Source organism: Labeo rohita, chromosome 8 (genome assembly GCF_022985175.1).
Source record: "Labeo rohita strain BAU-BD-2019 chromosome 8, IGBB_LRoh.1.0, whole genome shotgun sequence".
In the NCBI taxonomy this organism is placed as follows: domain Eukaryota; kingdom Metazoa; phylum Chordata; class Actinopteri; order Cypriniformes; family Cyprinidae; genus Labeo; species Labeo rohita.
The window spans coordinates 23,987,000-24,009,928 of record NC_066876.1 but is presented as its reverse complement, the minus strand read 5'-3'; the positions used below and the strand labels follow the sequence as shown (position 1 = coordinate 24,009,928).

The window sequence follows — 22,929 nt, the reverse complement described above, 5'->3', positions numbered from 1 at the left end:
TACAAATTATTTTAAGTTGACTTAACAAATTGTTTTTTACAGTGTGCCTCATCAGATTGGTAGCTATTTACCAGGTTATGACCAATGGATGCTTGCTCGCTTCATTTTTGTACTTCGGATTTTGAAAATGTTAATTTATTTCCAAAGCGGTAACACATAATGGCACATACAGTTGAGGTCAAGAGTTTACATACACCCTGTAGAATCTGCAAAATGTGAATTATTTTACCAAAATAAGAGGGATCATACAAAATGCATGTTATTTTTTATTTAGTACTGACCTGAATAAGATTTTTCAGGAAAATAATAGTTATAAAAATAACCCTGTTCAAAAGTTTACATACACGTAATTTTTCATACTGTGTTGTTACCTGAATGATCACAGCTGTTTTTTTGTTTAGTGATAGTTGTTCATGAAGCCCTTGTTTGTCCTGAACAGTTTAACTGTCTGCTGTTCTTCAGAAAAAAACTTCAGGTCCCACACATTCTTCAGTTTTCATCATTTTTGTGTATTTGAACCCTTTCCAACAATGTCTGCATGATGTTGAGATCCATCTTTTCACATTGAGAACAACTGAGGGACTCATATGCAACTATTACAGAAGGTTCAAACGCTTACTGATGCTTCAAAAGGAAGCACAATGCATTAAGAGCCAGGGGTGTATTGTTATTTTTCTTATTATTTCCCTATAGCGGATAATAAACCAGAAGTCTCACCCATAGGTTTAAAACCGTATTGAAGAAAAATGTGGATAAGTGTTTCACTTTGTAGGTTCTTTGCTACTTAAATATTAAGTACATTCATGCAGGTGTGTGTTATTGGAGAGAAGCAGTGAGCTGCATCAGCACATTATCGGTAAAACAATCTGTTTAAGTGCTGTCAATCATAATGTGTCTAGAATTGGCACAGAATTTCTTTTCTGTATGCGCTGGCTGCACCCCAGTTGCTTTGCATTAAACCAGCTCCACAGTCCCTGTGTGTGTGCGTATGTGTGTGTACATGAACCTAGTTGCTTTTGACACTTGCAGTGAGAGACGAGACCGCATCTGCATTCATTGGAGATTCAAAATGGCCTCCTGCAGATCCAGATGAAAGGGGCAGAGATGTGGAGATTGAATTTCCCTCCCAATTACAGCCGCGTGGCCTCTTAGATCAGCCGTGCAGAAACATTTAATTACCAAAACCAATTACCCTAGTGGCAAATGTATCACAGTGACAAATGCAAGGACTCACACATGAGGACTAGCGGACGATGTGTATGGGTGTAAAGCACGTGTTTGTGCAGACGTGTGTATGTGTGTGTATCCGTGTCCACTCAGTGTGAGATCTTGGGCTCTGTTTAAGAGCTTGTCTCGTCTCTCGTTCATCTCTGCATGACCTCTCATGTTTGCAGACTTATTAACTCTAAGAGGGTAATTCTGTCTCTCTCTCCTTTCCCTCCCAACAGTCCCTCTTTCTCTTGCCCTTAATCTCTCCGTTATTCTATAGCCCTTTAAAGGAGAAGCCCACTGTAAAAATTACAATTATGTCATGATTTGCAGTTAGTGAAAGCTAGAGATTACGGTTTATAAAGTAATACATAAGCCTTTATTAACAGCCCAGAGCTGTGTGGAGCGTGTTTTTTGACGGATGGATGGATGGATGGATGGATGGATGGATGGATGGATGCACTTTATTGGACTATTGAATCTCAACAGCCATTCATTGCCATTACAAAGCTTGGAAGAGCCAGAACATTTTTTAATATAACATCAGTTGTATTCATCTGAAAGAAGAAAGTCATATACACCTAGAATGGCTTGAGGGTGACTTAGTCATGAGGTAAGTTTCAATTTTTGTGATTTATGTTATTCACTGTTAACTTTCCCCCAGTGAGCTATTATTTGAAGAACAGCTGTGATCAGATCATTGAATCACTTCAGAAACAAATCAGAGAACAAACTGTTGTTTTGTGACACTTCTTTTCAATGTACCAGCTGATCCATTTTATAAATCTGTCTGAAAGATGCATACACCAATCAGCCTGATTTGTTTGCAAAATGAGTGTTAAACCTACAAACAGGTAATGCAAGATGTAAGTGCTTGAGTGATTCACTTAGGGTGTGTTCACACTTGTCGTGTTTGGCTCGATTAAAACAAACTCTGGTGCGATTGCTCTGTTAGTGTGGTTCACTTGAGTAAGTGTGAATGCTGCCATCCGAACCCTGGAGTGCACCAAACAAGTGAACCGAGACCGCTAAAAAGATGGGTTTTGGTCTGCCTCCAAATGAAATGAAATATGAACGCAAAAAGGACAAAATACTTCTAAACTTACCAAAAACAGGAAAGAAAAGGCAAGATGTGAAGCTATGCAATATGATTTCATGAAGGGAACAAGCGCTGTATCCAAAACAAAATGAGCAGAGGGCAAACGTGGAGCAACAAGGAGGTAAAGTGCATTTTATGAGCTCTTTGTGAGTTTGCAGGTGGTGAAATGAAAATCATATACATGATTTTAATTCAAATGAACTAAACGAACCAAACTACAAGTGTGAACACACCCTTAGATTCAGAATCTAGATCTAGAGCAATTCTTTTAGATTTACTCTTCACATTCTGAGTGCATTTTAGATTCAGAATCCATATTCGGGTTCAAAGTACTATAAGATCACTCTTATATACAGTCTATCTATAGTTATATTCAGTGGCTCATTTACATTAGAATATACAGAAGCAGCTTAAACTGAGAATCCAGATTCTGAATAGTTCACTAAAGCTTAATTTAGACAGCATGAAAAATGGCCCAAATCCATTTTTAAATAAGTGCGAACAGCACAAACCACACTGTAACAGAACTCTTTGTTTCTGATTCTGATAATATACGTTATTCAACCGGACCAATCAGGTTTTGAACGTATCACTACGCCTTTGGGTTCAGCATCTTTAGGTTCGCTGTCAAAAATGCTAGTGTGAATGCTAAGCGGACCAGGACTGTATCATTTTCCTTTTTGGTCCAGACCAAATGAACCAAATGAACCAAAGATTCAGAATCTAGATTTAGAACAATTCTTTTAGATTTACTATTAAGATTTGAAGTGCTTTGTAGATTCAGAATTCACATTCAGGTTCAAAGTACTATAAGTTCACTCGTGTATACATTCTATCTAGTTATATTCAGAATTCAGTGCCTCATTTACATTAGAATATATAGAAGCAACTTAAACTGAGAATCCAGATTCAGAATGGTTCACTAAGGCTGTTCAGATAGCACGATAAATGGGCCAAATCCATTATTTAATAAGTGATAACAGCACAAACCACACTGAAACTGATGTTTTTGTTTCTGATTCTGAAATCAGATACAGACGTGATGCTTTGCAATGCAACCTCAGTCTAAAGTTATATAAGAATTCATGCTACTTATGTCATTCTAGATTGACATTTGTCAAAATTTTACACAGACAGAAGTGTGCTGATCAGTTCACACTTGAATCTAATGTTGGATTTGTGAAAAGCCAAACCAAAAAAAATAAAAATCAGAACTGAGATTCAGAATCTATACTCTGCATGCAATCATTTGCAAACTGGACTCAATGATTAAATGATTCAATCACAGTTGAAGAAAGTAAATCATACAGGTATCATATGGGTGAGTAAATGACGACACAATATTCTGTTTTGGGTGAACTGTACCTTTAACATCTTCCCTCTCTCTTTCACTGACCCCTTTACTCCTCCCATTTATATGGTTCTTTCTCTCTATCTTTTCGTCCATCCCTAGGGCAGACAGGTGGGACAGCAGCTTGCTTTCTCTCTCCGTTTCTTTGTGTTTCTCATCTCACTTGCTCTCTGCTGTGCTTTTGTCTTTCGCTCTTTTAGCCAGATTCAATGTCAGGTGTCACTTTCAGTGTTAAATAAGTCGCTTTCTCTCTTTTTCACTCGTTTCTCGCCTGGAGGGGATTAAGTCATCCTTCACTCTTCCCACACAGACACCTTTCAATAAAAACTCCCTTACACTCTCATTGAAGTCAGACAAAATACCCAGCATTCCAGAAGATGAAGCAGAAAGGGTGTGTAAAAGAAAGATATCTACGGTGGTCATGCGTGGGCAGCTGTGGGGACTGCTGGCAGCTTTTGACACCCCTCTCTATTTTGCAAGGCCGAACAGCACAGAAAAAAACAGATTTCCTGAAAATTTGCCACAGGCAGGTCTTGTGATGCCACCTTAAAGTACGAGCAGGGGCACAAATAATGTGACATACACATATAAAAGTGAATAAATAAAAACATTTAACAGTGTGCTGTTGATATGAGTGTGTGTTTGTATGGGCCAGCCGATGCCCCCTCTATGAAAACAGCTCACGAAGCATATTAAAAGAATTAGTTCACCCAAAAATGAAAATTCTGTCATTAATTCCTCACCATCATGTCGTTCCATACCTGTAGAACCTTCGTTCATCTTCGTAACACAAATTAGGAGATATTTTTGCTGAAATTCAAGAGCTTTCTGACCCTGCATAGACAACAACGGGGCTACCAAGTTCAAGGCCCAGAACAGCAGTAAAGACATTGTTAAAATAGTCCATGTGACATCAATGGTTCAACGATAATGTTATAAAGCTACGAGAATACCTTTTGTGCGCAAAGAAAAAAACTAAAATAACAACTTTACTTTTCTTCTCTCCTGTGTCAGCGTTCGACGAGCATTCACAGAAGTACTGTTACTGTCTATGCATGGCCAAAAAGCTGTTGGATCTCATCAAAAATATCTTAATTTGTGTTCGGAAGATGAACATGAAGGTTTTAAGGGTTTGGAACGACATAAGGGTGAGAAATTAATGACAGAATTTTCATTTTTGGGTGAACTATCCCTTTAAGAAATGCCTAAATATTGGAAATGTAAAACTAAAAATAAAAAAAAATCTAATTTATTTTTCTAAATTAAGTTAAAGAATGTAAATATGCGTGTAAGTTAGTGACAAAATTCACTTACCTCATGTTTTCCCTTCATTCTACAGATTCTGATGTCATTTTTGTTGGATTCCCATGTCCTCTTCTGTAACAAAGGGAACTTTAGTAATGAGAGACTGTTCATTTCCAGCATAAAGTGTGTGTGTGTGTGTGTTTTCTGTTCTCACTTTGCTGTAAAACATCTCTTCTCCCACCACGTTGTCCAGCTCCACTCGGAAAAGGTCATCTCTGACACATAAGCACAAAGAGAGAGACAGAACGAGAGACTGTCAACCACCAACAGCACAGTAATAAAACATTGCAAAATAATTATCTTGATCAGAAATGTCTTAATCGTCTAAACATCATTGGCTTTACATGTAAAACATGAAAAAATACATTTTAAAAAAGTTAATTAGGTGTATGCTTAAAACAAGTCTTTGTAAGCCTTTTAAAAAGTCAAAGTCTTCAGCCTCACATACCAAAGTACAATATGTATTCATCAGATGCTTAGCAAATTAATATTACATTCTTGTTCCTACATGAATTCACCCTGATCCACCGTCTCAGTGCAAACACTGAGTTAAACGATTCACCACAGCTCGTCCTACATAATCACGATTCTTTGCATTATGATATGCCTGATTTCCCCTCCATAATTCATAACCCACCCCCACACCGCATGCATGTTGCATGCAGCTCCTCATCTTGAGCACAGCATCCAGTGCTACAGCACTTCCTGCAGCCACTTTAATAATCTTTCTATAACCTTGCGGTGTCTATTAAAGTCTCGATGAATCTGATCTCTTTTAATCATGATGCGTCTGGTGTTATAGAGTACCGTGGTTTATGCCTGAATATTGATCAAGGTCTAAGAGCTGCCGCTCGGCCCGATGAGAGAGCTGGAAAATTTCAAGTGTGTGTGTGTGTGTCTCTCTCCCTCTCTTTTCTGTCTGAAATGTTGTAATCTGTGAATTTGCCAAGCTTACAAACCAGCCCATGTTATTGCAGTAGTATTGATCTTATCTTTCACAGCCTTCCATCTGCATCACTGCTTTGTGGACATATCAACAAAAATGTAGACTGTGTGTGTGTACGTGTGTGTTTGTGTGTTTTGAAGAGAGTCTAAAGAGACTGACTATGAATTATTTAATTCCTCTCAGTGTGGTTTGTTAAAGTGAATCCCCCTTGGCCATTCCCTCTCTGAGCAGGGCGGCCCCTAAGTGCCCTGGTTAAAATTATCATACACTTACACAGTACTTGCCTTATTTAGAGAGCACAAACTTTAAGCAGATACAATAACCCATGCAGTAAAGCAAAGCAAGAGGTCTGTTCGGAGTTCAGACGAACTCTCACATTTACATGAATAGAAAAACAGGCTTTATAGTTATAGTTAGTAAGGGTTCCAAACAACATAGACGGTTTGGATAAGACATGCAGAACATTGGCAAGAATAAAACAGACAGACGCCAATAAAAACTTTTTTTTACAGTCTTTATCAGTACCTCCATTTGTATCTTTTCTGTTTTTTGCCTCTTTCTTTATCTTGTATACATACTCCAGTTATCATCTTCTTTCAGAATTTCACCATGTAACTCATCTTGCACAGTGTGTTATGGGGAGAAATAACCATCTACATATTGTTATGTGAATTTAAATGTATCACTTAAAAATGCAGGATGGAAAAACCAAGATGTAAATAAAATTTCCAAATGTACATAAAAACAGTATATACTTGCTTGAGGTAGATATTTTTATTCAGTAAGATGATATGCGCATAAACCAAAAGGTTGTGCTCCCTTCTGATTTTAACCGAAAATTTATTTTAAGTCCCAGTTCAGTTCCTGAAACAAACAGGATACAGAACTGCAATTCAAATCCAATGAAGTAGAATTTGAATTCTTAAGTAGAACAAAATATTAATATATAACAAGAAAAGAGATAGAAGGGAGGGAGGGACAGGCGGACAGATTGGGATGGACAGACAGATGAATAGATGGATGGATGGATGGATGGATAGGATTGGGATGGGATTGAAGATGGACGGGATTGGGATGGATTGGATTGCATGGGCAGACGGGATGGAGGGATGGAGGGATGGAGGGAGGGATGGACGGATGGAAGGGATTGGAATAGATGGATGGATTGATTATGGATGGATGGGATCGGATGGATGGATGGAACGGATGAACAGATGGACAGACGGATGGGACAGACGAATGGAGAAGACTGATGGGTGTTTGAAGATGAATGGATAGATGATGGATGGGATTTAAGTTGGATAGATGGGATTGGGATGGGAATTGGATGTATTGGGGAGAAAAAACAATCTACATATTGTTATGTGAATTTAAATGTATCATTGGATTGGACGGACGGATGGAATTGGGACGGAGGGACGGACGGGATTGGGATGGATAGATGGATGGATGGAATGGATGAACGGATGGATGGGATTAAAGATGGATGGATGGAGTTGAAGATGGATGGATGTTTGAAGATGGATGGATAGGATTGAATGATGTATGGGATTGGGATGGGCTGAAGATGGATGGATGGGATTTAGATGGATTGGATTGGATAGACGGAGGGGATTGGGATGGATTGATGGATGATGGATGATGGATTGAAGATGGATGGGATTAGGATGGATTAATGGATGGATGGGTTTTGGATGGATGAGATTTGGATGGAAGGATAGATGGATGGATGGATGGATGGATGGATGGGATTTAGATGGATGGATGGATGGATGGATGAATGGATGGACTGAAGATAGATGGATGGGATTTAGATGGCTTGGATTGGATGGACGGACAGGATTGGGATGGATTGATGGATGGATGGATTGAAGATGGATGAATGGATGGGATTGGGATGGATTAATGGATGGATGGGTTTTGGATGGATGGATGGATGGATGAGATTTGGATGGATAAATGGATGGGATTTGGATGGATGGATGGATGGATGAGATTTGGATGGATGAATGGATGGATAGATGGGATTTGGATGGATGGATGGATGGAATGGATGAACAGATGAACGGATGGACGGAATAGATGGAATAGATGAACGGAGGAACAGATGGACGGAATGGATGGAATGGATGAAAGGATGGATGGATGAAAGGATGGATGGATGATGAATGGATGGATGGATGGATGATGAATGGATGGACGGATGGAACAGATGGATGGATGAATGTGATTGGGATGGATGGACTCATCAATTCTGAATTTTGCACAACCTTAACAATAAAAGACAACACATCCACCAAGCTTTTTTTTTTCTTTTTTTTTCAAACTTTCCAAGAGACCTGAATTGCAATTTCCAACTGGCAGATAAAATATAAAACCCAAGTCATATCTAGAGACTAAATTGGAAGGATGGATAGATTGGATTGGATTCTTCAGTTCTGAATTTTGCACAACCCTAGCAATAAACTACAACAACACTACTACAACACTAAACTTTTTTCTAACTTTTTATAAACTTTCCAAGCGATTTGAATTGCAATTTCCAACTGGCAGATAAAATATAAAACCCAAGTCATATCTACATACCAAAACATCAGAAACCTGGCACAGATTTTTTTTACTTGAACCAATAAGCAACCATACAGTACATTTCAGCAATCACATGGCATTGCCACATAGCAATGGATTGTAACTTTCTAATGTTCCCTATTTGATTTCATCTCACTCTATTTATCTTTCTTCGCTCTAGATTGGTAGAACGTCTGAATGACGGAGCGCCTTTGGCCACCTTTACTGTATTATTACATTACATTACATTTATGCATTTGGCAGACATTTATCCAAAGCGACTTACATTGTATTCATTGTATATTTTATCAGCTCATGCACGAATGCTGAGGGATGTATTATGCCGTACTGTGTTTTTGGTACAACACTACGCCCTCATTCAGTGCTACAAATTTATGACCATACTGACAAGCAGAAAAGAGACCTGAGAGAGTCAGGATCTCTCATGGGGGACCTGACTATATTTAACACCAGCTATGAATGAGACAGCTAAAAGAGAAAGTGTATTTGTCAATTGTAGCACCACAGGAGGCCTCAAACCATTCTTCCCGCGTCCCACGACAGCCGAGTCCTTCATTTCTCTGCACCATTGGAGGCCGTACGTCAGTCAGGCGGTGTTTCCATGACCTCAGAGGTCAGCCAGAACCTGTCCCACACCGTTAGTGACAGGTTCGATGGTGGAATGTGTTGAGTTTCACTCCTGAACCTAATTGAAAGACTTGACCTCTCAACGAGGTCAAATACTACGAGGTGGCTGAGGCTTGATTTAATGTGACTTAACCAGGTCGCCGCTGGCAATCTAAGTCGCCCTCCTCTAGTTACTCGGTTGCGTTAATTATTTACACAGATCGCAGAAGAAACACCTCATTTGTCTTATAGGTGTATTTATTTATGGCTTGGACTGATTTTGTTTCCCATGACAAGTCTAGGCTAGTGTGCAGTCGCTTGCGTGGGAGTCCAGAAATTTCTGAGCATGCTTAATAATATACTTCAGTCCTCTCATCCCTGACCAGGTGTTGGCAAGGTAATACTGTGAAGGGGTTGAGAGGCTGGCTGCTTTCTTGGGGCATGGTCTTGAGCAGTTATGCTAATGCTAACAGGATTTAGCCCGCCTGCACCCCTTATCACACTTGAGCACGCCGTTGCAGACTTTATTCAGTCAATCCCGGCTGTCTATATCCTTGACTTGAAACTTCACTGACTCTCTCTCCCCCTTGCTCCTAAGCAGTATTGCCTCCTTTTTATTTCACTCGGCATTGCCGTTGTTATTGAAAGCTCCCTCTTGAGTCATTGGCTAAATAAATCTTCTTTTCCACAGAGGTCATTTTCTGTTGGCTACGGCAAACACCTCCATTTACTTCAGACACTGATATGTACATACAGTTTGCTGACTGTACACAGCGGGGCTTAAATTTCATCAAATTATGTCGGCCACAGTGGCACCATGTTGGAAAGCGTACATAAAACAGTCGCCTGGCTCTGAGCTGAGCTTCTTTAAGCCAAAGACTTCTGCCCTTTTTTATGAGAGAGCCCAGTCTGGCCATCCTAAGTCATATGGCACTTTGTGATATATTTATTTTTGAGGTTTAATTTTTTGACATGCTCGAGCGGGCAGGTCATTTCCTGACACAGTATGAGGGCCTTTATTAGAGTACGATGCCTCCCCCCTGGACAACTTTCAGTAACTATAACCATATGTTTGAAATCTCCCAGTGGACATGCCAGCCATTTTTGGGAAGTATGTTGCATAAATTCACAAAAAATGGCTTATTTTTGTAAAGCGCCAAACCTAATGATGTTTTATTTTTGTTTATCTATTGCTAACCCCGGCTCCTGTGAGGTAGGCATAAAAAATGAAAGAAAGCAAAAACATCATTGACCCTGTGACCCCCAAAATCCTAAAAAGCCTACAGGTGTCCAGATTTTACACTTATAACCCGGTATCACCTCAATGAGAGATCCAGTAAGTTTCTTTAGAGAACAGTTCACCCAAAAATGAAAATTGTCAATTTTTCCATCTTTCACTGTTTAATGTGTGTTAATTGTTATAATGTCAATTTTGGTAATATTTATTTATCTATTAATTTATACATTTATTATTTTTAATTTACATTTTTAATTCTAATCTACTTTTATTTAATTTACTTTATCTACTAATCTATCTATCTATCTATATATATATATATATATATATATATATATATATATATATATATACACATACATTTTTTTAAATGTTACCTTAATATGTTAAAATATTTGAAATTTTTAATTTTTAAACTTAAAATACATCAAATTATCTAAACTCTCTTCATAACAACTTGATATTACAAATAAAACTATAAAATCTGTTTGTTTTTTATGATTAGTATTTAAATGTAGTTGTATCTAGAAGTAGAAAACCATCAAGTCAAGATCAGGGATAAAATTAGACAAAATCATGTATATTCAAATAAAATGGTAAAATTAAATACAAGTAAATTACATGTAAATGTAAATTACAATGTAAATTAAAAATTACTAAATGTATAAACAAACAAACAAATAAATAAATAAATATTATTGTTACCCAATTTTTTTTTTTTTAAAAGTCAGAGGGTTAAAAATTTTTCTAAATATCTTTTATGTTCCACAGAAGAAAGCAAGCCATACAAGCTTTGAAACAACACAAAATCGAGTAAATGATGGCAGAATCCTCATTTTTGGGTGAATTATCCCTTTAAATAGCTTTGAAAGCTGTTTAATTACTATCTACAAGAAGCAGCCATTCAGACTCTTGATCTTTAAAGAGATTGTTTTTGAATGTCACGTAATTTACTTAAACACACGTCTCTGCGCAGGTAATTACAGATGCAGATATATCGCTAATTACAGAGTACGCACATGCTAATCAGCATTATTTCACACCCTACCTGGCTCCGATGTAAAGGGTACGATTGACCTGCAGGATCCTCTGAATGTGTAAGGGCTCCTGTCTGAGAGTTGAGCGATGGGGTCGTCCGAGAAACACAGGATACCTTCTCACCACTGAGGAGAAAAGAGGTAGATGAGACAGTGAGTGATAAAAGGAAAGGGTTGACAGAAGGGTTGTATCATCTCTTCATTCCACTTATGGGTGTGGGTGAGGTGATCCGTTAAGGCGAGAGGCGTTCGATCACTCGCGAGTCACACTTGAGATAAAAATGTTGACAGCTGCCTGTAGTTGCTCTTCAGTGGTTTTCACAGATAAGGTCTGCTCTCCTCATCTGTCGGTCTAGTCAAGTAGTGTTCTCAGCAGAGGTGTGAAATGTATGGAGTACATACAAAAGTTTTCAAGTAACAAACAACTATCTGGTTTTGTAGTTGTTTCATATTTGAATTTACATTAAGTCATTTGGAGACACTTTCCAACAAAAGAGCAATAATATGTAAGTGCTGTGACAAGTCTGGGTTAGCCTAACACAGTAGTACACAAAGAAATGCATATACAATAAATAAAAAGAAAAATAGATAGAATAGAAAAAGAATAGAGAATGCTAGTGCTAGAGGGTCAATTTTATTAAAAGAAAACAATTCAAAACAATAGAAAAAGAATAGAAAACACTAATGTTAGAGAGTAACTTTTTATAATAAATAAAAAGAAAACAAGTAGAATAGAAAATGAATACGTGTTAGAGGGTAATTTGTCAAATAAATAAAAAGAAGAAAGGAGATAAAATAGAAACAGAATAGAGAGCGCTAGTGAACATAACTGTAGCTGGAAGTAGGAAATCGTCAAGCCAGGATCGGGTATAAAATAAATTAAATTATATTAAACAAAATTAAATTACAAAAATGGGTAAAATACATCGAAATGAAAAATGTAAATTAATTAAAAATAAAATTAATAACACTAATAATATAATAATAATTAAAAATAATAAAACTAACAGGGTTTTCATTCTTTCTTTACATGAAAATATATAGTTGCCTTTATTTTTAAAGTATAATCCTGAAACCTGCTACCTTAAACTGTTACTGGAAATTTTTAAATACTAAATTTATCAAATTATCAAACAACTCTTTTGTTGATTATGATTGCTTCCATTGTCCTCATCTGTAAGTCTGCTAAGTGACTAAATGTAATGTAAACAACTATCTGATTTTAGTTGTTTAATATTTGAATGTAGCTGTATCTGTATGTAGGAAAGCATCAAGGCAAGACAAGGGATCAAATAAAAATAAATAAAATAATGTAAAATTCTATTAAAAAAAAGAAATTAAAATTAAATCAAAACTTTATATTAGATTATTATTATTATTATTTAAATAATATATTATAAATAAATAAACAAGAACAAACAAACAAATACATTTTTTACCAAATGTTACAATTTAATTATTCTTTCCTTATAGTAAGTATATATATATAGATACATTTATATTTCAGGACTTTTAGGGAGGTCTAACAAGTTTGGTCTAACCTCTGGTAACATGTACCAATGCTCTGTCAAACTAAATCCAAAGTTTCCCAAAATAATATTTAACCATAGTAATGAAGTACACTTAATCAAGTACTTTACACCCCTGTTTATTATTCTCCTCTATCTGTTCCTCTCTTTCAATATGTGATAACACTCTCCCTAGAGCTTCCAATAGCTCCCCGTCTCTTAATCCTCCTACCCTGAGCATTATAAACCCCCTCGTTTTTCTCATCTTTCAGCTCAGATAGACCGGCATGACTTAGGCTGGGATGCATGGAATCGATATTATTGATGAGTGATCAATCACATGCCTGCTCTGCATTAGAAAGTGAAATATGAGAGCACAGACGGGGCCCAACCCTGATCCAGATGGCTGCATGTGAAACGGAGACAGCGTTACCTTCAGTGGGGATAAAGTTCAGAGGTCCCGGTTCCTCAGGGAAGACCGCACACACCAACCGCAGGAGCCAGAAGAGCCCGATGAAAGCTTTGACCACAGTCGTCATGGTAGTGGAGCTCCGGCACTATGATAGAAACATGAAGAAAAGATTTAGGTGAGGTGGCGGAAGATCTAGCGGGATGCACATTTCTGGTTACATTCAAACAGATGTTTGATGTCTGGTTACATTCAAACGGCTCTGATGGACTCTTAAGCATCTTTATCACCACCCCAGAGATTAAGATCAGTAATTAAATCATCCACCAATAGAATTTGTGCTAGTCAGCCCTAACGGTCCACTCGGTGTGGTGTGTCACAGAACTGTCATCAAAGACACGGCACCCAGGACTGAACTGCCTGGACGTCTAACAAAAGCGCTTCACACAGAGGCAGAAATGGGGAGGGGGCTGGAGCGCATGTGAGTGGGAAGCTCTGTTTAATAACCTAGAGAGCTGTCCTGCTTTCTGCTGCTACAGGCAGCGTCCTAACTGAAATAAACACAGAAATTATAGATCTGAAATGCGCTACACACCAAGTATATACCATATGGATTTTTAAAAGTCTTCATGAATGAGTTATAAGCCATAAACCAAAACCAACCAACTTCAGTCAATCAAAACATCACAAACTTTGATTTGAAGCAACTGATTTGGTACTCTCCTGAATGCATATCAAAGGCTGACACTGAAGAGAAGAAATTGTTGAATAAAGTCTTTATTTTTGTTGTCTTTGCGCACAAAAGTATTCTCATAGCTTCGTAAAATTACGTTTGAACTACTGATGTCACATGGACTATTTTATCGATGTCCTTACTATCTTTCTGGGCCTTGAACGTACAGTAGGGCTGGACGGTTTTTCAGATTTTATCGATTAATTCAAATTTTATGTTTTGCCACAATTTAGTTCTTTAAAATTCAAGGAATCGCGATTTTAAATAGAAATGTTACTAAATATTCTAATTAGACAGTTTGACAATATGCCAATAATAACAGTAAAGAGAAAAGAATGATCCAACTGCATGTCGGCGCACGTGATTAACCGCTCACATGTGACGCGCGCATATCGGAAAAACATGCAAGAATAGGAAAAACATGCAAGAAGATTGGAATGAACTTCTTTTATCTTGAGCGCCACATTTTTACTGTTTCATGCGTGAGCCGCTGCAGGTGACGCAAGTGCAACAGTCAAACGCATCCATGATTACACAGAAAGAAACAATGGAAAAGCAGCACAATCGAATAAAAAAAAACGTTATCTGATATTTCATGTTTGCATCATGATGACAGGCTGAAAGCTGCTGTTCACTTTTTTTACATAACATTTATAGTTAATAATAGTCTGCTGGTGTTATACTTAGTCATTTTGAATTTGAATTATCTTGACATTTGAAATATATTTTTAAAGCATTTTTACCTTGTATTATTTCTTATCATACAATAAGTATAAGACAAGCTTGTACAAGATGTATTTGTAGTGCATGCATCTTATCTGCAAAGATATTTAACAAGTGGTTTGTTTAACATTCACATCATGTTGACAACTTCATGTATGGTGCAATTGGAATAGATTTTTTTTAACTAGAGGGTTAATAAAGAAAAAGTAACTTGAATCATGTTGTAGTTACATTTTCAGCTTGACTAGTTAAAAATCATAAAAAAAAAAAAATAATAAAAAAATTCAAGATTTTAATTTTTTGGCATATTACCCAGACCTTCTTGAACGTGGTAGCTGCATTGCTGTCTATGCAGGGTCAGAAAGCTCTCGGATTTCATCAGAAATATCTTAATACGGTAGGTTTGCCTTTAAAAAGTTATCATTCAAATAATAATACCCTATGAATGGGATTTTTACATAGCTATCCTCATGCTCTACTGTTGAAAGAACTGCTAATTTACATTTCGGCCAAAATAATATATATATTTTTTTAAGTGGCAGCTATGATGCCTTAAAGTACTGTCTACTGTAGGCACTGTCACTAATTTGAAGCTGCATATGCATGTACTTGAGAAAGTTACTGCAACTAGAGACAAACTTTTAAATTGAATGGCTGAAAATAGACAGGTATTGTATTTTTTCAGAACTCTTGCCCTCTTGAAAAAAAGATGGCAGAAAGAAAGAAGATGTGATGGAAACACAAATGTCACTCAAATTAAAGTGCAATGCAATCTATGTGGAAAATTACCTCTGCACTTCAGAGAGGCACAGAGCAGCTCTAGAGAACTGTCACAACAGTATTGTCTGTAATAGTGTAACGTAATGGTACTGTCTGAAAAAGAGACTTCAATAGACAGATGAAACATGTATGATTGTGTGTATCCTTAACTGGGTTGAGAGAAACCAACACAATTTCAATAGCTTGAATGAAACACACGTAACATTGGTGTACCAAGTCAATACACGCTTCAATTTTCCTCCATGAAAAATAGCATCAAATCCTTGTGTTGTTCAAAACTGATTTTCCTTCTTCTGTGAAATACAATGAGAATATATTTTTAAAAAATGTACAGTTTTGTTCATACAAAGAAAGTCGTGGGGTCCAAAACAACACTGACTTTCAAAAATAAATCTGTTTGCGTTCTGAAATGCATATAGGATTGAAACGACATGAGGTTAAACAAATAATGAGAGAATTGTTATTTTTGGGTGAACCCTTTAAAACTTCAATAACACTTATGCTATGTTTTGATTAAGTCAGAGGAACAGATCAAGAAAATTGAACAACATAACAGAACAAAACAGAAAGCCACTCTGAACAGAACATAAGGGTCAATAATGGAAAACCAGAATTTATGAAAAGGCACAGCATGCTTTTCATACCTTTTAAATGAACTGTACAATGAACTGTTGTATTTGTACAAAAGAACGTCTGAAAACCTGGCAAATAACAAGGGCAGTTGTCACGTGCTTCTGATATATTTTCCACAGCGGTCAGTGGTTTCAATAGCATGAAACTCAATATAAGAATGAGTAGTACTCAGCTATCTCTCTGCTTGAGTGTTAACAAGCTGAGAACATTTGCTTTGAAACTTTAGTGGAAATGCTGTTAGCTACAGTCACAGTGCAAACATAAACAAATCAGCGCCAGTTGAGCTTTTCAGCGCCGCGGCGTTAAAATGACACGTACACGTATTAAAATCCGACAGCCTGGATTTCTTTATTCAAAAAAAACCCTTCTCATTTTCCTGTGGCTAAGCGCCAATTGAGTTACACAATGCAAAGCAGCCAGCTCTCATTTGTCAAAGCGTGGCCTTGCTGTCCAAAACGCACACATGTACATGTACACACACAACTACATCCATTGTGGGTCTATTTCTATAGTGAAATGACTTGTGACGTTTTATCAGGGCTTACTATCTTTCCAGGACATTTCTAGAATTCCTGCTATTGAAGTCTGAACAAGGCCGCCCCACACACTAATAGTTCAATACCCAATGCAGCAAATTATGCCCAACAATAGGCTTACATGAAGGAGAAGAAAAAGAGAGAAAATGAAAAGAGGCCAAATGGGGAATGAAGGCAGACGGAACAGGATAGCTTAAACTGGAAGACTCTGCCATAAGTTGGTATCAGTGATTCTATTGTCTTGCTACAATTAATCATTTACGAGTATGCGCCAGGCCTCACGCATTTAATTAGCATAATTAGAAACTCCGAGCTATAGAGTTTCAGGGGACAGAAAGCTAAACAGATGCAGAGGGGGTGAAGTAAATACAAGCTTGGGTATAACATACACCATCCCACTTTTAATTACGGCAAATGTTTTGTGGCGGAGTCAATTCAGGTAACATTCAATGCTTTCAATATTTTACCACCAGGGATGGGAATTCTCATGATAACAGTTCAATAATTATTCTTTTCAGGAAGAAAGTCATAAGTTTTTGAACAGTAAGATTTGTAATATTTTTTAAAGAATTTCCTTCTGCTCACCAAGCCTGCATTTATTTGATCCAAAATACAGCAAAAGCAGTAATATTGTGAAATGTTTTTACTTTTTAAAATAACTGCTTTATATTTGAATATATTTTAAAATGTGATTTATTCCTGCGATCAAAGCTGAACTTTCCGCACCATTACTCCAGTCTTCAGCACATCATCTTTCAGAAATCATTTGAATATGCTGATTTGCTTTTCAAGGGGTGGGGAAATTATAGGAATTAATACTTTTATTCATCAAGGATGCTTTAAATCACTCAAAAGTGATAAAGACATTTACAATGTTACAGAAGATTTCTATTTCGAGTAAATGCTGTTCTTCTGAACTTTCTATTCATCAGATAAACCTGAAAAAAATCTACTCAGCTGTTTTCAACATAAAAAATAATAATAAAAAATATTTTTTGAGCAGCAGATCAGAATATTAGAATTATTTCTAAAGGATCATGTGACTGGAGTAATGATGCTAAAAATTCAGCTTTGAAATACTATATTTTAATATATTCAAAAAACAGTTATTTTAAATAATGAAAATATTTTTAAAAAAAGTACTGTTTTTGCTGTATTTTGGATCAAATAAATGTAGGCTTTGGTGAGCAGAAGAGACTTCTTTAAAAAACAACCACAAAAAAAAAAAAAAAAAAAAAAAAAACTTAAACTTTTGACTGGTGGTGTATGTTGTTTACTCAGCTTTATAGACACATGATGAATAGCAAAACAAAAAAATGTAATAACTTCATTAATTTAATTTGAACATATTTTATTTGTAAAAAAAAGGCTATCTATACATCAAATTAACAATTAGTCAGTAACTATAAGCATCCTGAGCCTTACAACACAACAGTTACAGTGTAAGCTGTACAATATTCAAAATAGTCATAATTTACCACAAACAGAACTCACCTTGGTTTGAAAGTAAACTCTGTGTGAGCTTTATATATGTCGCTACACTACTTAAAATAGACAACAGACCTTTTTTGCCTGTGAATTTTATCACCTTAAAGGGATAGTTCAGCTAAAAATGTAAATTCTGTCATTAATTACTCACCCTCATGTTGTTCCAAACCTGTAAGACCTTCATTCATCCTCAGAACACAAACTAAGATATTCATTTATTGATGAAATCTGAGAGCTTTCTGACCCTGCACAGACAGCAACAAAACTGACGCTCAAGGCCCAGAAAGGTAGGACATTGTTAAAACAGTCCATGTGACATTGTTGCTGTTATTTTTGTTTTCCTTGTGCACAAAAAGCATTCTCGTAGCTTCATAATATTACCACTGATGTCACATGGACTATTTTATCATGTCCTTACTACCTTTCTGGGCACTGAACATGGTAGTTGAGTTGCTGTCTATGCAGGGTCAGAAAGCACTCTCAATTCTTAAAAAATATCTTAATTTGTGTCCCAAAGATGAACAGAGGTCTTGGTATGGTTTGGAAATTTCATTTAAAAGGTCATCCTTCATCCATAAAAGTTATTCGTTCAAGGATTTGTGATTCACTAAAAAGAGCCAACTTATAAAAGCAATTTGTACAGGAATGAGATATAATACTTATTCTGCATGTGATTTGCTGACTAAAAAGAATCAGTTCATGAGAGTCATTCATTTAGAAATGATATGGATTGGTTACACTGCATGTGTCTGATTTGCTAACAGAACCGACTTGTAAGAGTCTTTTTATCCAGGAATTGTGCTGTATATTTTTAGCTGTAGATTCAGTAGCAGTGTTACAGCTGAAGAGTAGTGCAGAAAACACATCAGCGAAGACTGCACTTACAGGAATCATTTTATAAAATAAATGGCCTTGAAAGAATGGCACTGTTTAGCCAACAGGTAGACCCGACACACACTAAGTCAGTTGTCAGTTGACATATTAGAGAGCTCAGTTAAACAGAGAAATGTTTAAAAACCCCACAGCACAGTGTTTACTCTCTTACGAAAGAAAACATACACTAAAAATGTTTCTTTTAGTAATAAGAAAGATTTGAACACTAAAAAAATACACACACACACACACACTCACACTTTTAATTAAAATATGGCTTAACCAAAGCCAACAACAATAGGATTCACATGCCTCTACAGAGCTTCCCGTCAATGTAATTACTAACGTTTGAGAAGGTAATTATCTGAATGAGGTCATTAAGATACCGTGAGACGAGTATGGACGGGACGGCAGTATCTCTGACCGACCATTGAGAAGCTGTTACTTAAGATAACAAATCACTTAGCTAATCAATAATAGCTTGGTAGCGTAAGATGCTTAATGAACTCTGATCTACTGCCAATAGTCTGAGGAATGATTGGTCAATTGAGACCAGAGAAGAAAAACAAAGGAAGTAGCAACTCCAAGCTGGAGATCATGAGCTGAATAAGTAGCATACTAATGTCAAGCCGCATACTGGGAATTTCAAGGACGTTAAACCTGGTTGAAATTCAGAAGCTTTGTGCTTGAATATGCTTATTATCAGCCCTATTCTCTGTCTTTAAAAAGCACAAATGTTCGGGTGATATGTATTCTGGGTGAAAGAAGAAAAGCACTGATTTCATTACAGACCCCTGAGGGATTTCAACACGATAAATCATCTAAGGGTTTGAGAGCAAACTTCATTTATGTGTGTCCCAGATAAAAAACTGATAATGAGAGTAGAGGATGGCATTAATGAGAGAAGTGATCAGTAATAAGGGGATGAATTAACGCATGCATTATCAGCCTCGAATGATCACAGAGAAGAGAAATTAAACCACTATCCCACATTCGCTTCTAATTTGTGAATGTGAAGGTAAGGAATGTCTCGGCACATTTGAACAGCTACAGCATATCATAGTCTATAACGGATCAATTCACTTAAGGCCCCTACAGAGAGCACATTCTGTTGCAAGCAGCAGAAACAGAACATTTGCTATGGGAAATTGCTTCACGGCCTGGCCTTGACCTCTCACGAAACCCACACTGTGACCTCATGTTACCAAATTTGCCTGAAAAGCTCCTGGATGCAAACCATGCTGATCCACCACTACGCAAACATAAGTTTTCAACATATAGTTTTCTGTAATAATAAATCATTTTGCAAGTAGTTTATCACAAATTATTTATGATGTGAAAAGAACTTCTGGGTGATAATTTGCTTTTCCAAAGGCAAGGCAGGCTTGTTTATGTTCACATTTCACAATGGTGCTAAAATGGATTTTTTTTTTTTTTTAATAATCATAACAGATGCATAAATTAACATAATAAAAAATGAGATTTAAAATAAAAATAACCAATTACTTTATAAAAAGAAGAGAAAGGGGTCAAAAGTTTACATACACCCTGCAGAATCTGCAAAATGTTAACTATTTTACCAAAATAAGAGGGATCATAAAAAAAAAATGCATGTTATTTTTTATTTAGTACTGACCTGAATAACATAATAAAAGACATATAGTCCACAGGAGAAAATAACAGTTGAATTTATAAAAATGCCTCTGCTCAAAAGTTTGCACACACTTGATTCTTAATACTGTGTTGTTACCTGAATAATCCACAGCTATATATATATTTTTTTTGTTTAGAGATAGATGTTCATGAATCCCTTGTTTGTCCTGAACAATTAAACTGCTTGCTGTTCTTCAGAAAAATCCTTCAGGTCCCAGAAAATCTTTGTTTTTTCAGCATTTTTGTGTATTTGAACCCTTTCCAACAATGACTGTATAATTTTGAGATCTATCTTTTCACACTGAGGACAACTGAGGGACTCATATGCAGCTATTACAGGAGGTTCAAATGCTCACTGATGCTCCAGAAGGAAAAACAATGCATTAAGAGCCAGGGGTGTAAACTTTTGAACAGAATAAAGATGCATACATTTTTCTTATTTTGCCTGAATATCATTTTTTTTTTTTTTATTTAGTACTGCCCTTCAGAGGCTACAGAATATACTTGCATGTTTCCCTGATATGTAAACTTTTGAACGGGATCATTTTTATAAATGTAAGTAGTATTTTCTCTTGTGGACTATATGTAAACAAATTTTATGTGAAATATCTTATTTAGGTCAGTACTAAATAAAAAATAGCATGCATTTTGTATGATCCTTCTTATTTTGGTAAAATCAACTGTAGTTCATTAAAAAGGTGAAAATTCAGTTATCATGCCATTTCCAACTTGTATGACTGACTTTCTTCTGTGAAATACAAAACAAGACATTTAAACAGCGTTTATTTGTACTTATACTTTATTTGTTTTGGACCTCACTGACTTGAATGGACAAAAATAGTTGAATCTTATTTTTATGTGTTTACAGTCTTTAAGATCTCTTTTTAATAAATATAATGTTATTTTGGATGAGCTATGCTTTTAAAAAGAAGGTGGCAAAGCACAGGAGAGAGGAAAAGAGGGAAAAAAGGTGGGGAGAAAGCAATTTGGATGTAGAATTCAAAGACGAAAGTTGAATATGTAGAAAGAGGCCAAAAATGCCTGGAATGCTTTCAAAGCAGTGAAAGCGGAAGACTCCGGAGCCAAGAGGCGGCTGATTCTTTTCCTGAACATAACCTAAAATACTGCTCCAGTGACCCGAGACGGTTAACCTCCGTCTCTGACCCCAGGGGGAATGGGCCAAGCCAGCCAAAACCCTATCAGAGACCGGCAGCCACGGTCTGGACTGCCATTCAGTATTTACTGCCCTCTGTTTCTGGACAGCGTGATTTCCAATTCACTCTCCTGTTCTGCCACAACCGTTTTAATAGGTTGTTTTCCAGACCCAGTCAAAGCCCCGAAGCCATTCATCAGGGCAGTTTAAAGCAGCCCGGTGAGTCCTGATTTTTTTAAACATGAAATTAAAGATCTACTTAATGGTCTATTCACGTCAAAGACTGTGTCTCGCATTATAAAGATACACAGCATCATTCCATAACTCCTGACAGGGAAAAGAGACGCTGTGGCTCCACACGTTTTTCCCATGGAGCAGTAATCCTGATTCTGAATTGATGGAGTGTGGCGTCAGGTTGAACCAGCAGAGCAGCGTCTTCTCATCCAGAGACACCCTGAGCTATTTTTCACTCACTGCAGACATGAAAAACACCCAGACAAATACAGCAATCTACAAAAACGGGATGAATCAGGCTAGTGCTGCACTGTTGCACACATACACACACACAAACAAACATCAGGAAACGGGGAGAACAGTAGACAGATGCTGCTTAACAGCTTTGGCGAAAATATATGAGAGCTAAATGAACAAACTGTGCCTAAGCTAACAGCTGGGGAAATTGGCTTTTCTCTAGGTCAGGCCCCATTCCAAGATGCTGGAATCGTCTTTCACCATTAAAACCACAGGTTTCATCTGAGCTCTATTCACTTATGCAGGCTGTTGGTTAATCAGTACTAGCATTTGATGCAAGATAGAGCATAGTGCTGCGGTTGACCCCAGGTTATCTCTCAATACCCCGACGGAATCATACTTCGCCAGTTTTGAAGAAGAAGTCCCTCACCGAGGCTGCTTTTGTTTGATTAAAACACAGTAAAAACGGTAATATTGTGAAATATTATTACAATTTAAAAGATCTGTTTTTTGTTTTAATACATTTTAAAATGCAATTTATTCCTGTGATGGCAAAGCTGGTCTTTAGCGTCACATGATCCTTCAGAAAT

At 36.8% G+C, this 22,929-nt stretch overlaps 1 protein-coding gene across 7 annotated transcripts in view; it reads right to left on the bottom strand.

Annotated features, from left to right (window-relative positions):
* sema6bb (sema domain, transmembrane domain (TM), and cytoplasmic domain, (semaphorin) 6Bb) overlaps positions 1 to 22,929 on the bottom strand; it is a 159,060-nt gene that overhangs the window by 59,658 nt on the left and 76,473 nt on the right. For all 7 annotated transcript variants that reach the window (XM_051117239.1, XM_051117242.1, XM_051117243.1 and 4 more), the window contains 4 exons: positions 13,321 to 13,444; positions 11,391 to 11,505; positions 5,119 to 5,179; positions 4,974 to 5,036 (listed from right to left, as the gene is read on the bottom strand). In XM_051117239.1, the coding sequence (XP_050973196.1) occupies positions 4,974 to 5,036; positions 5,119 to 5,179; positions 11,391 to 11,505; positions 13,321 to 13,444 (363 nt within the window). The remainder of the gene's footprint in view (positions 1 to 4,973; positions 5,037 to 5,118; positions 5,180 to 11,390; positions 11,506 to 13,320; positions 13,445 to 22,929) is intronic.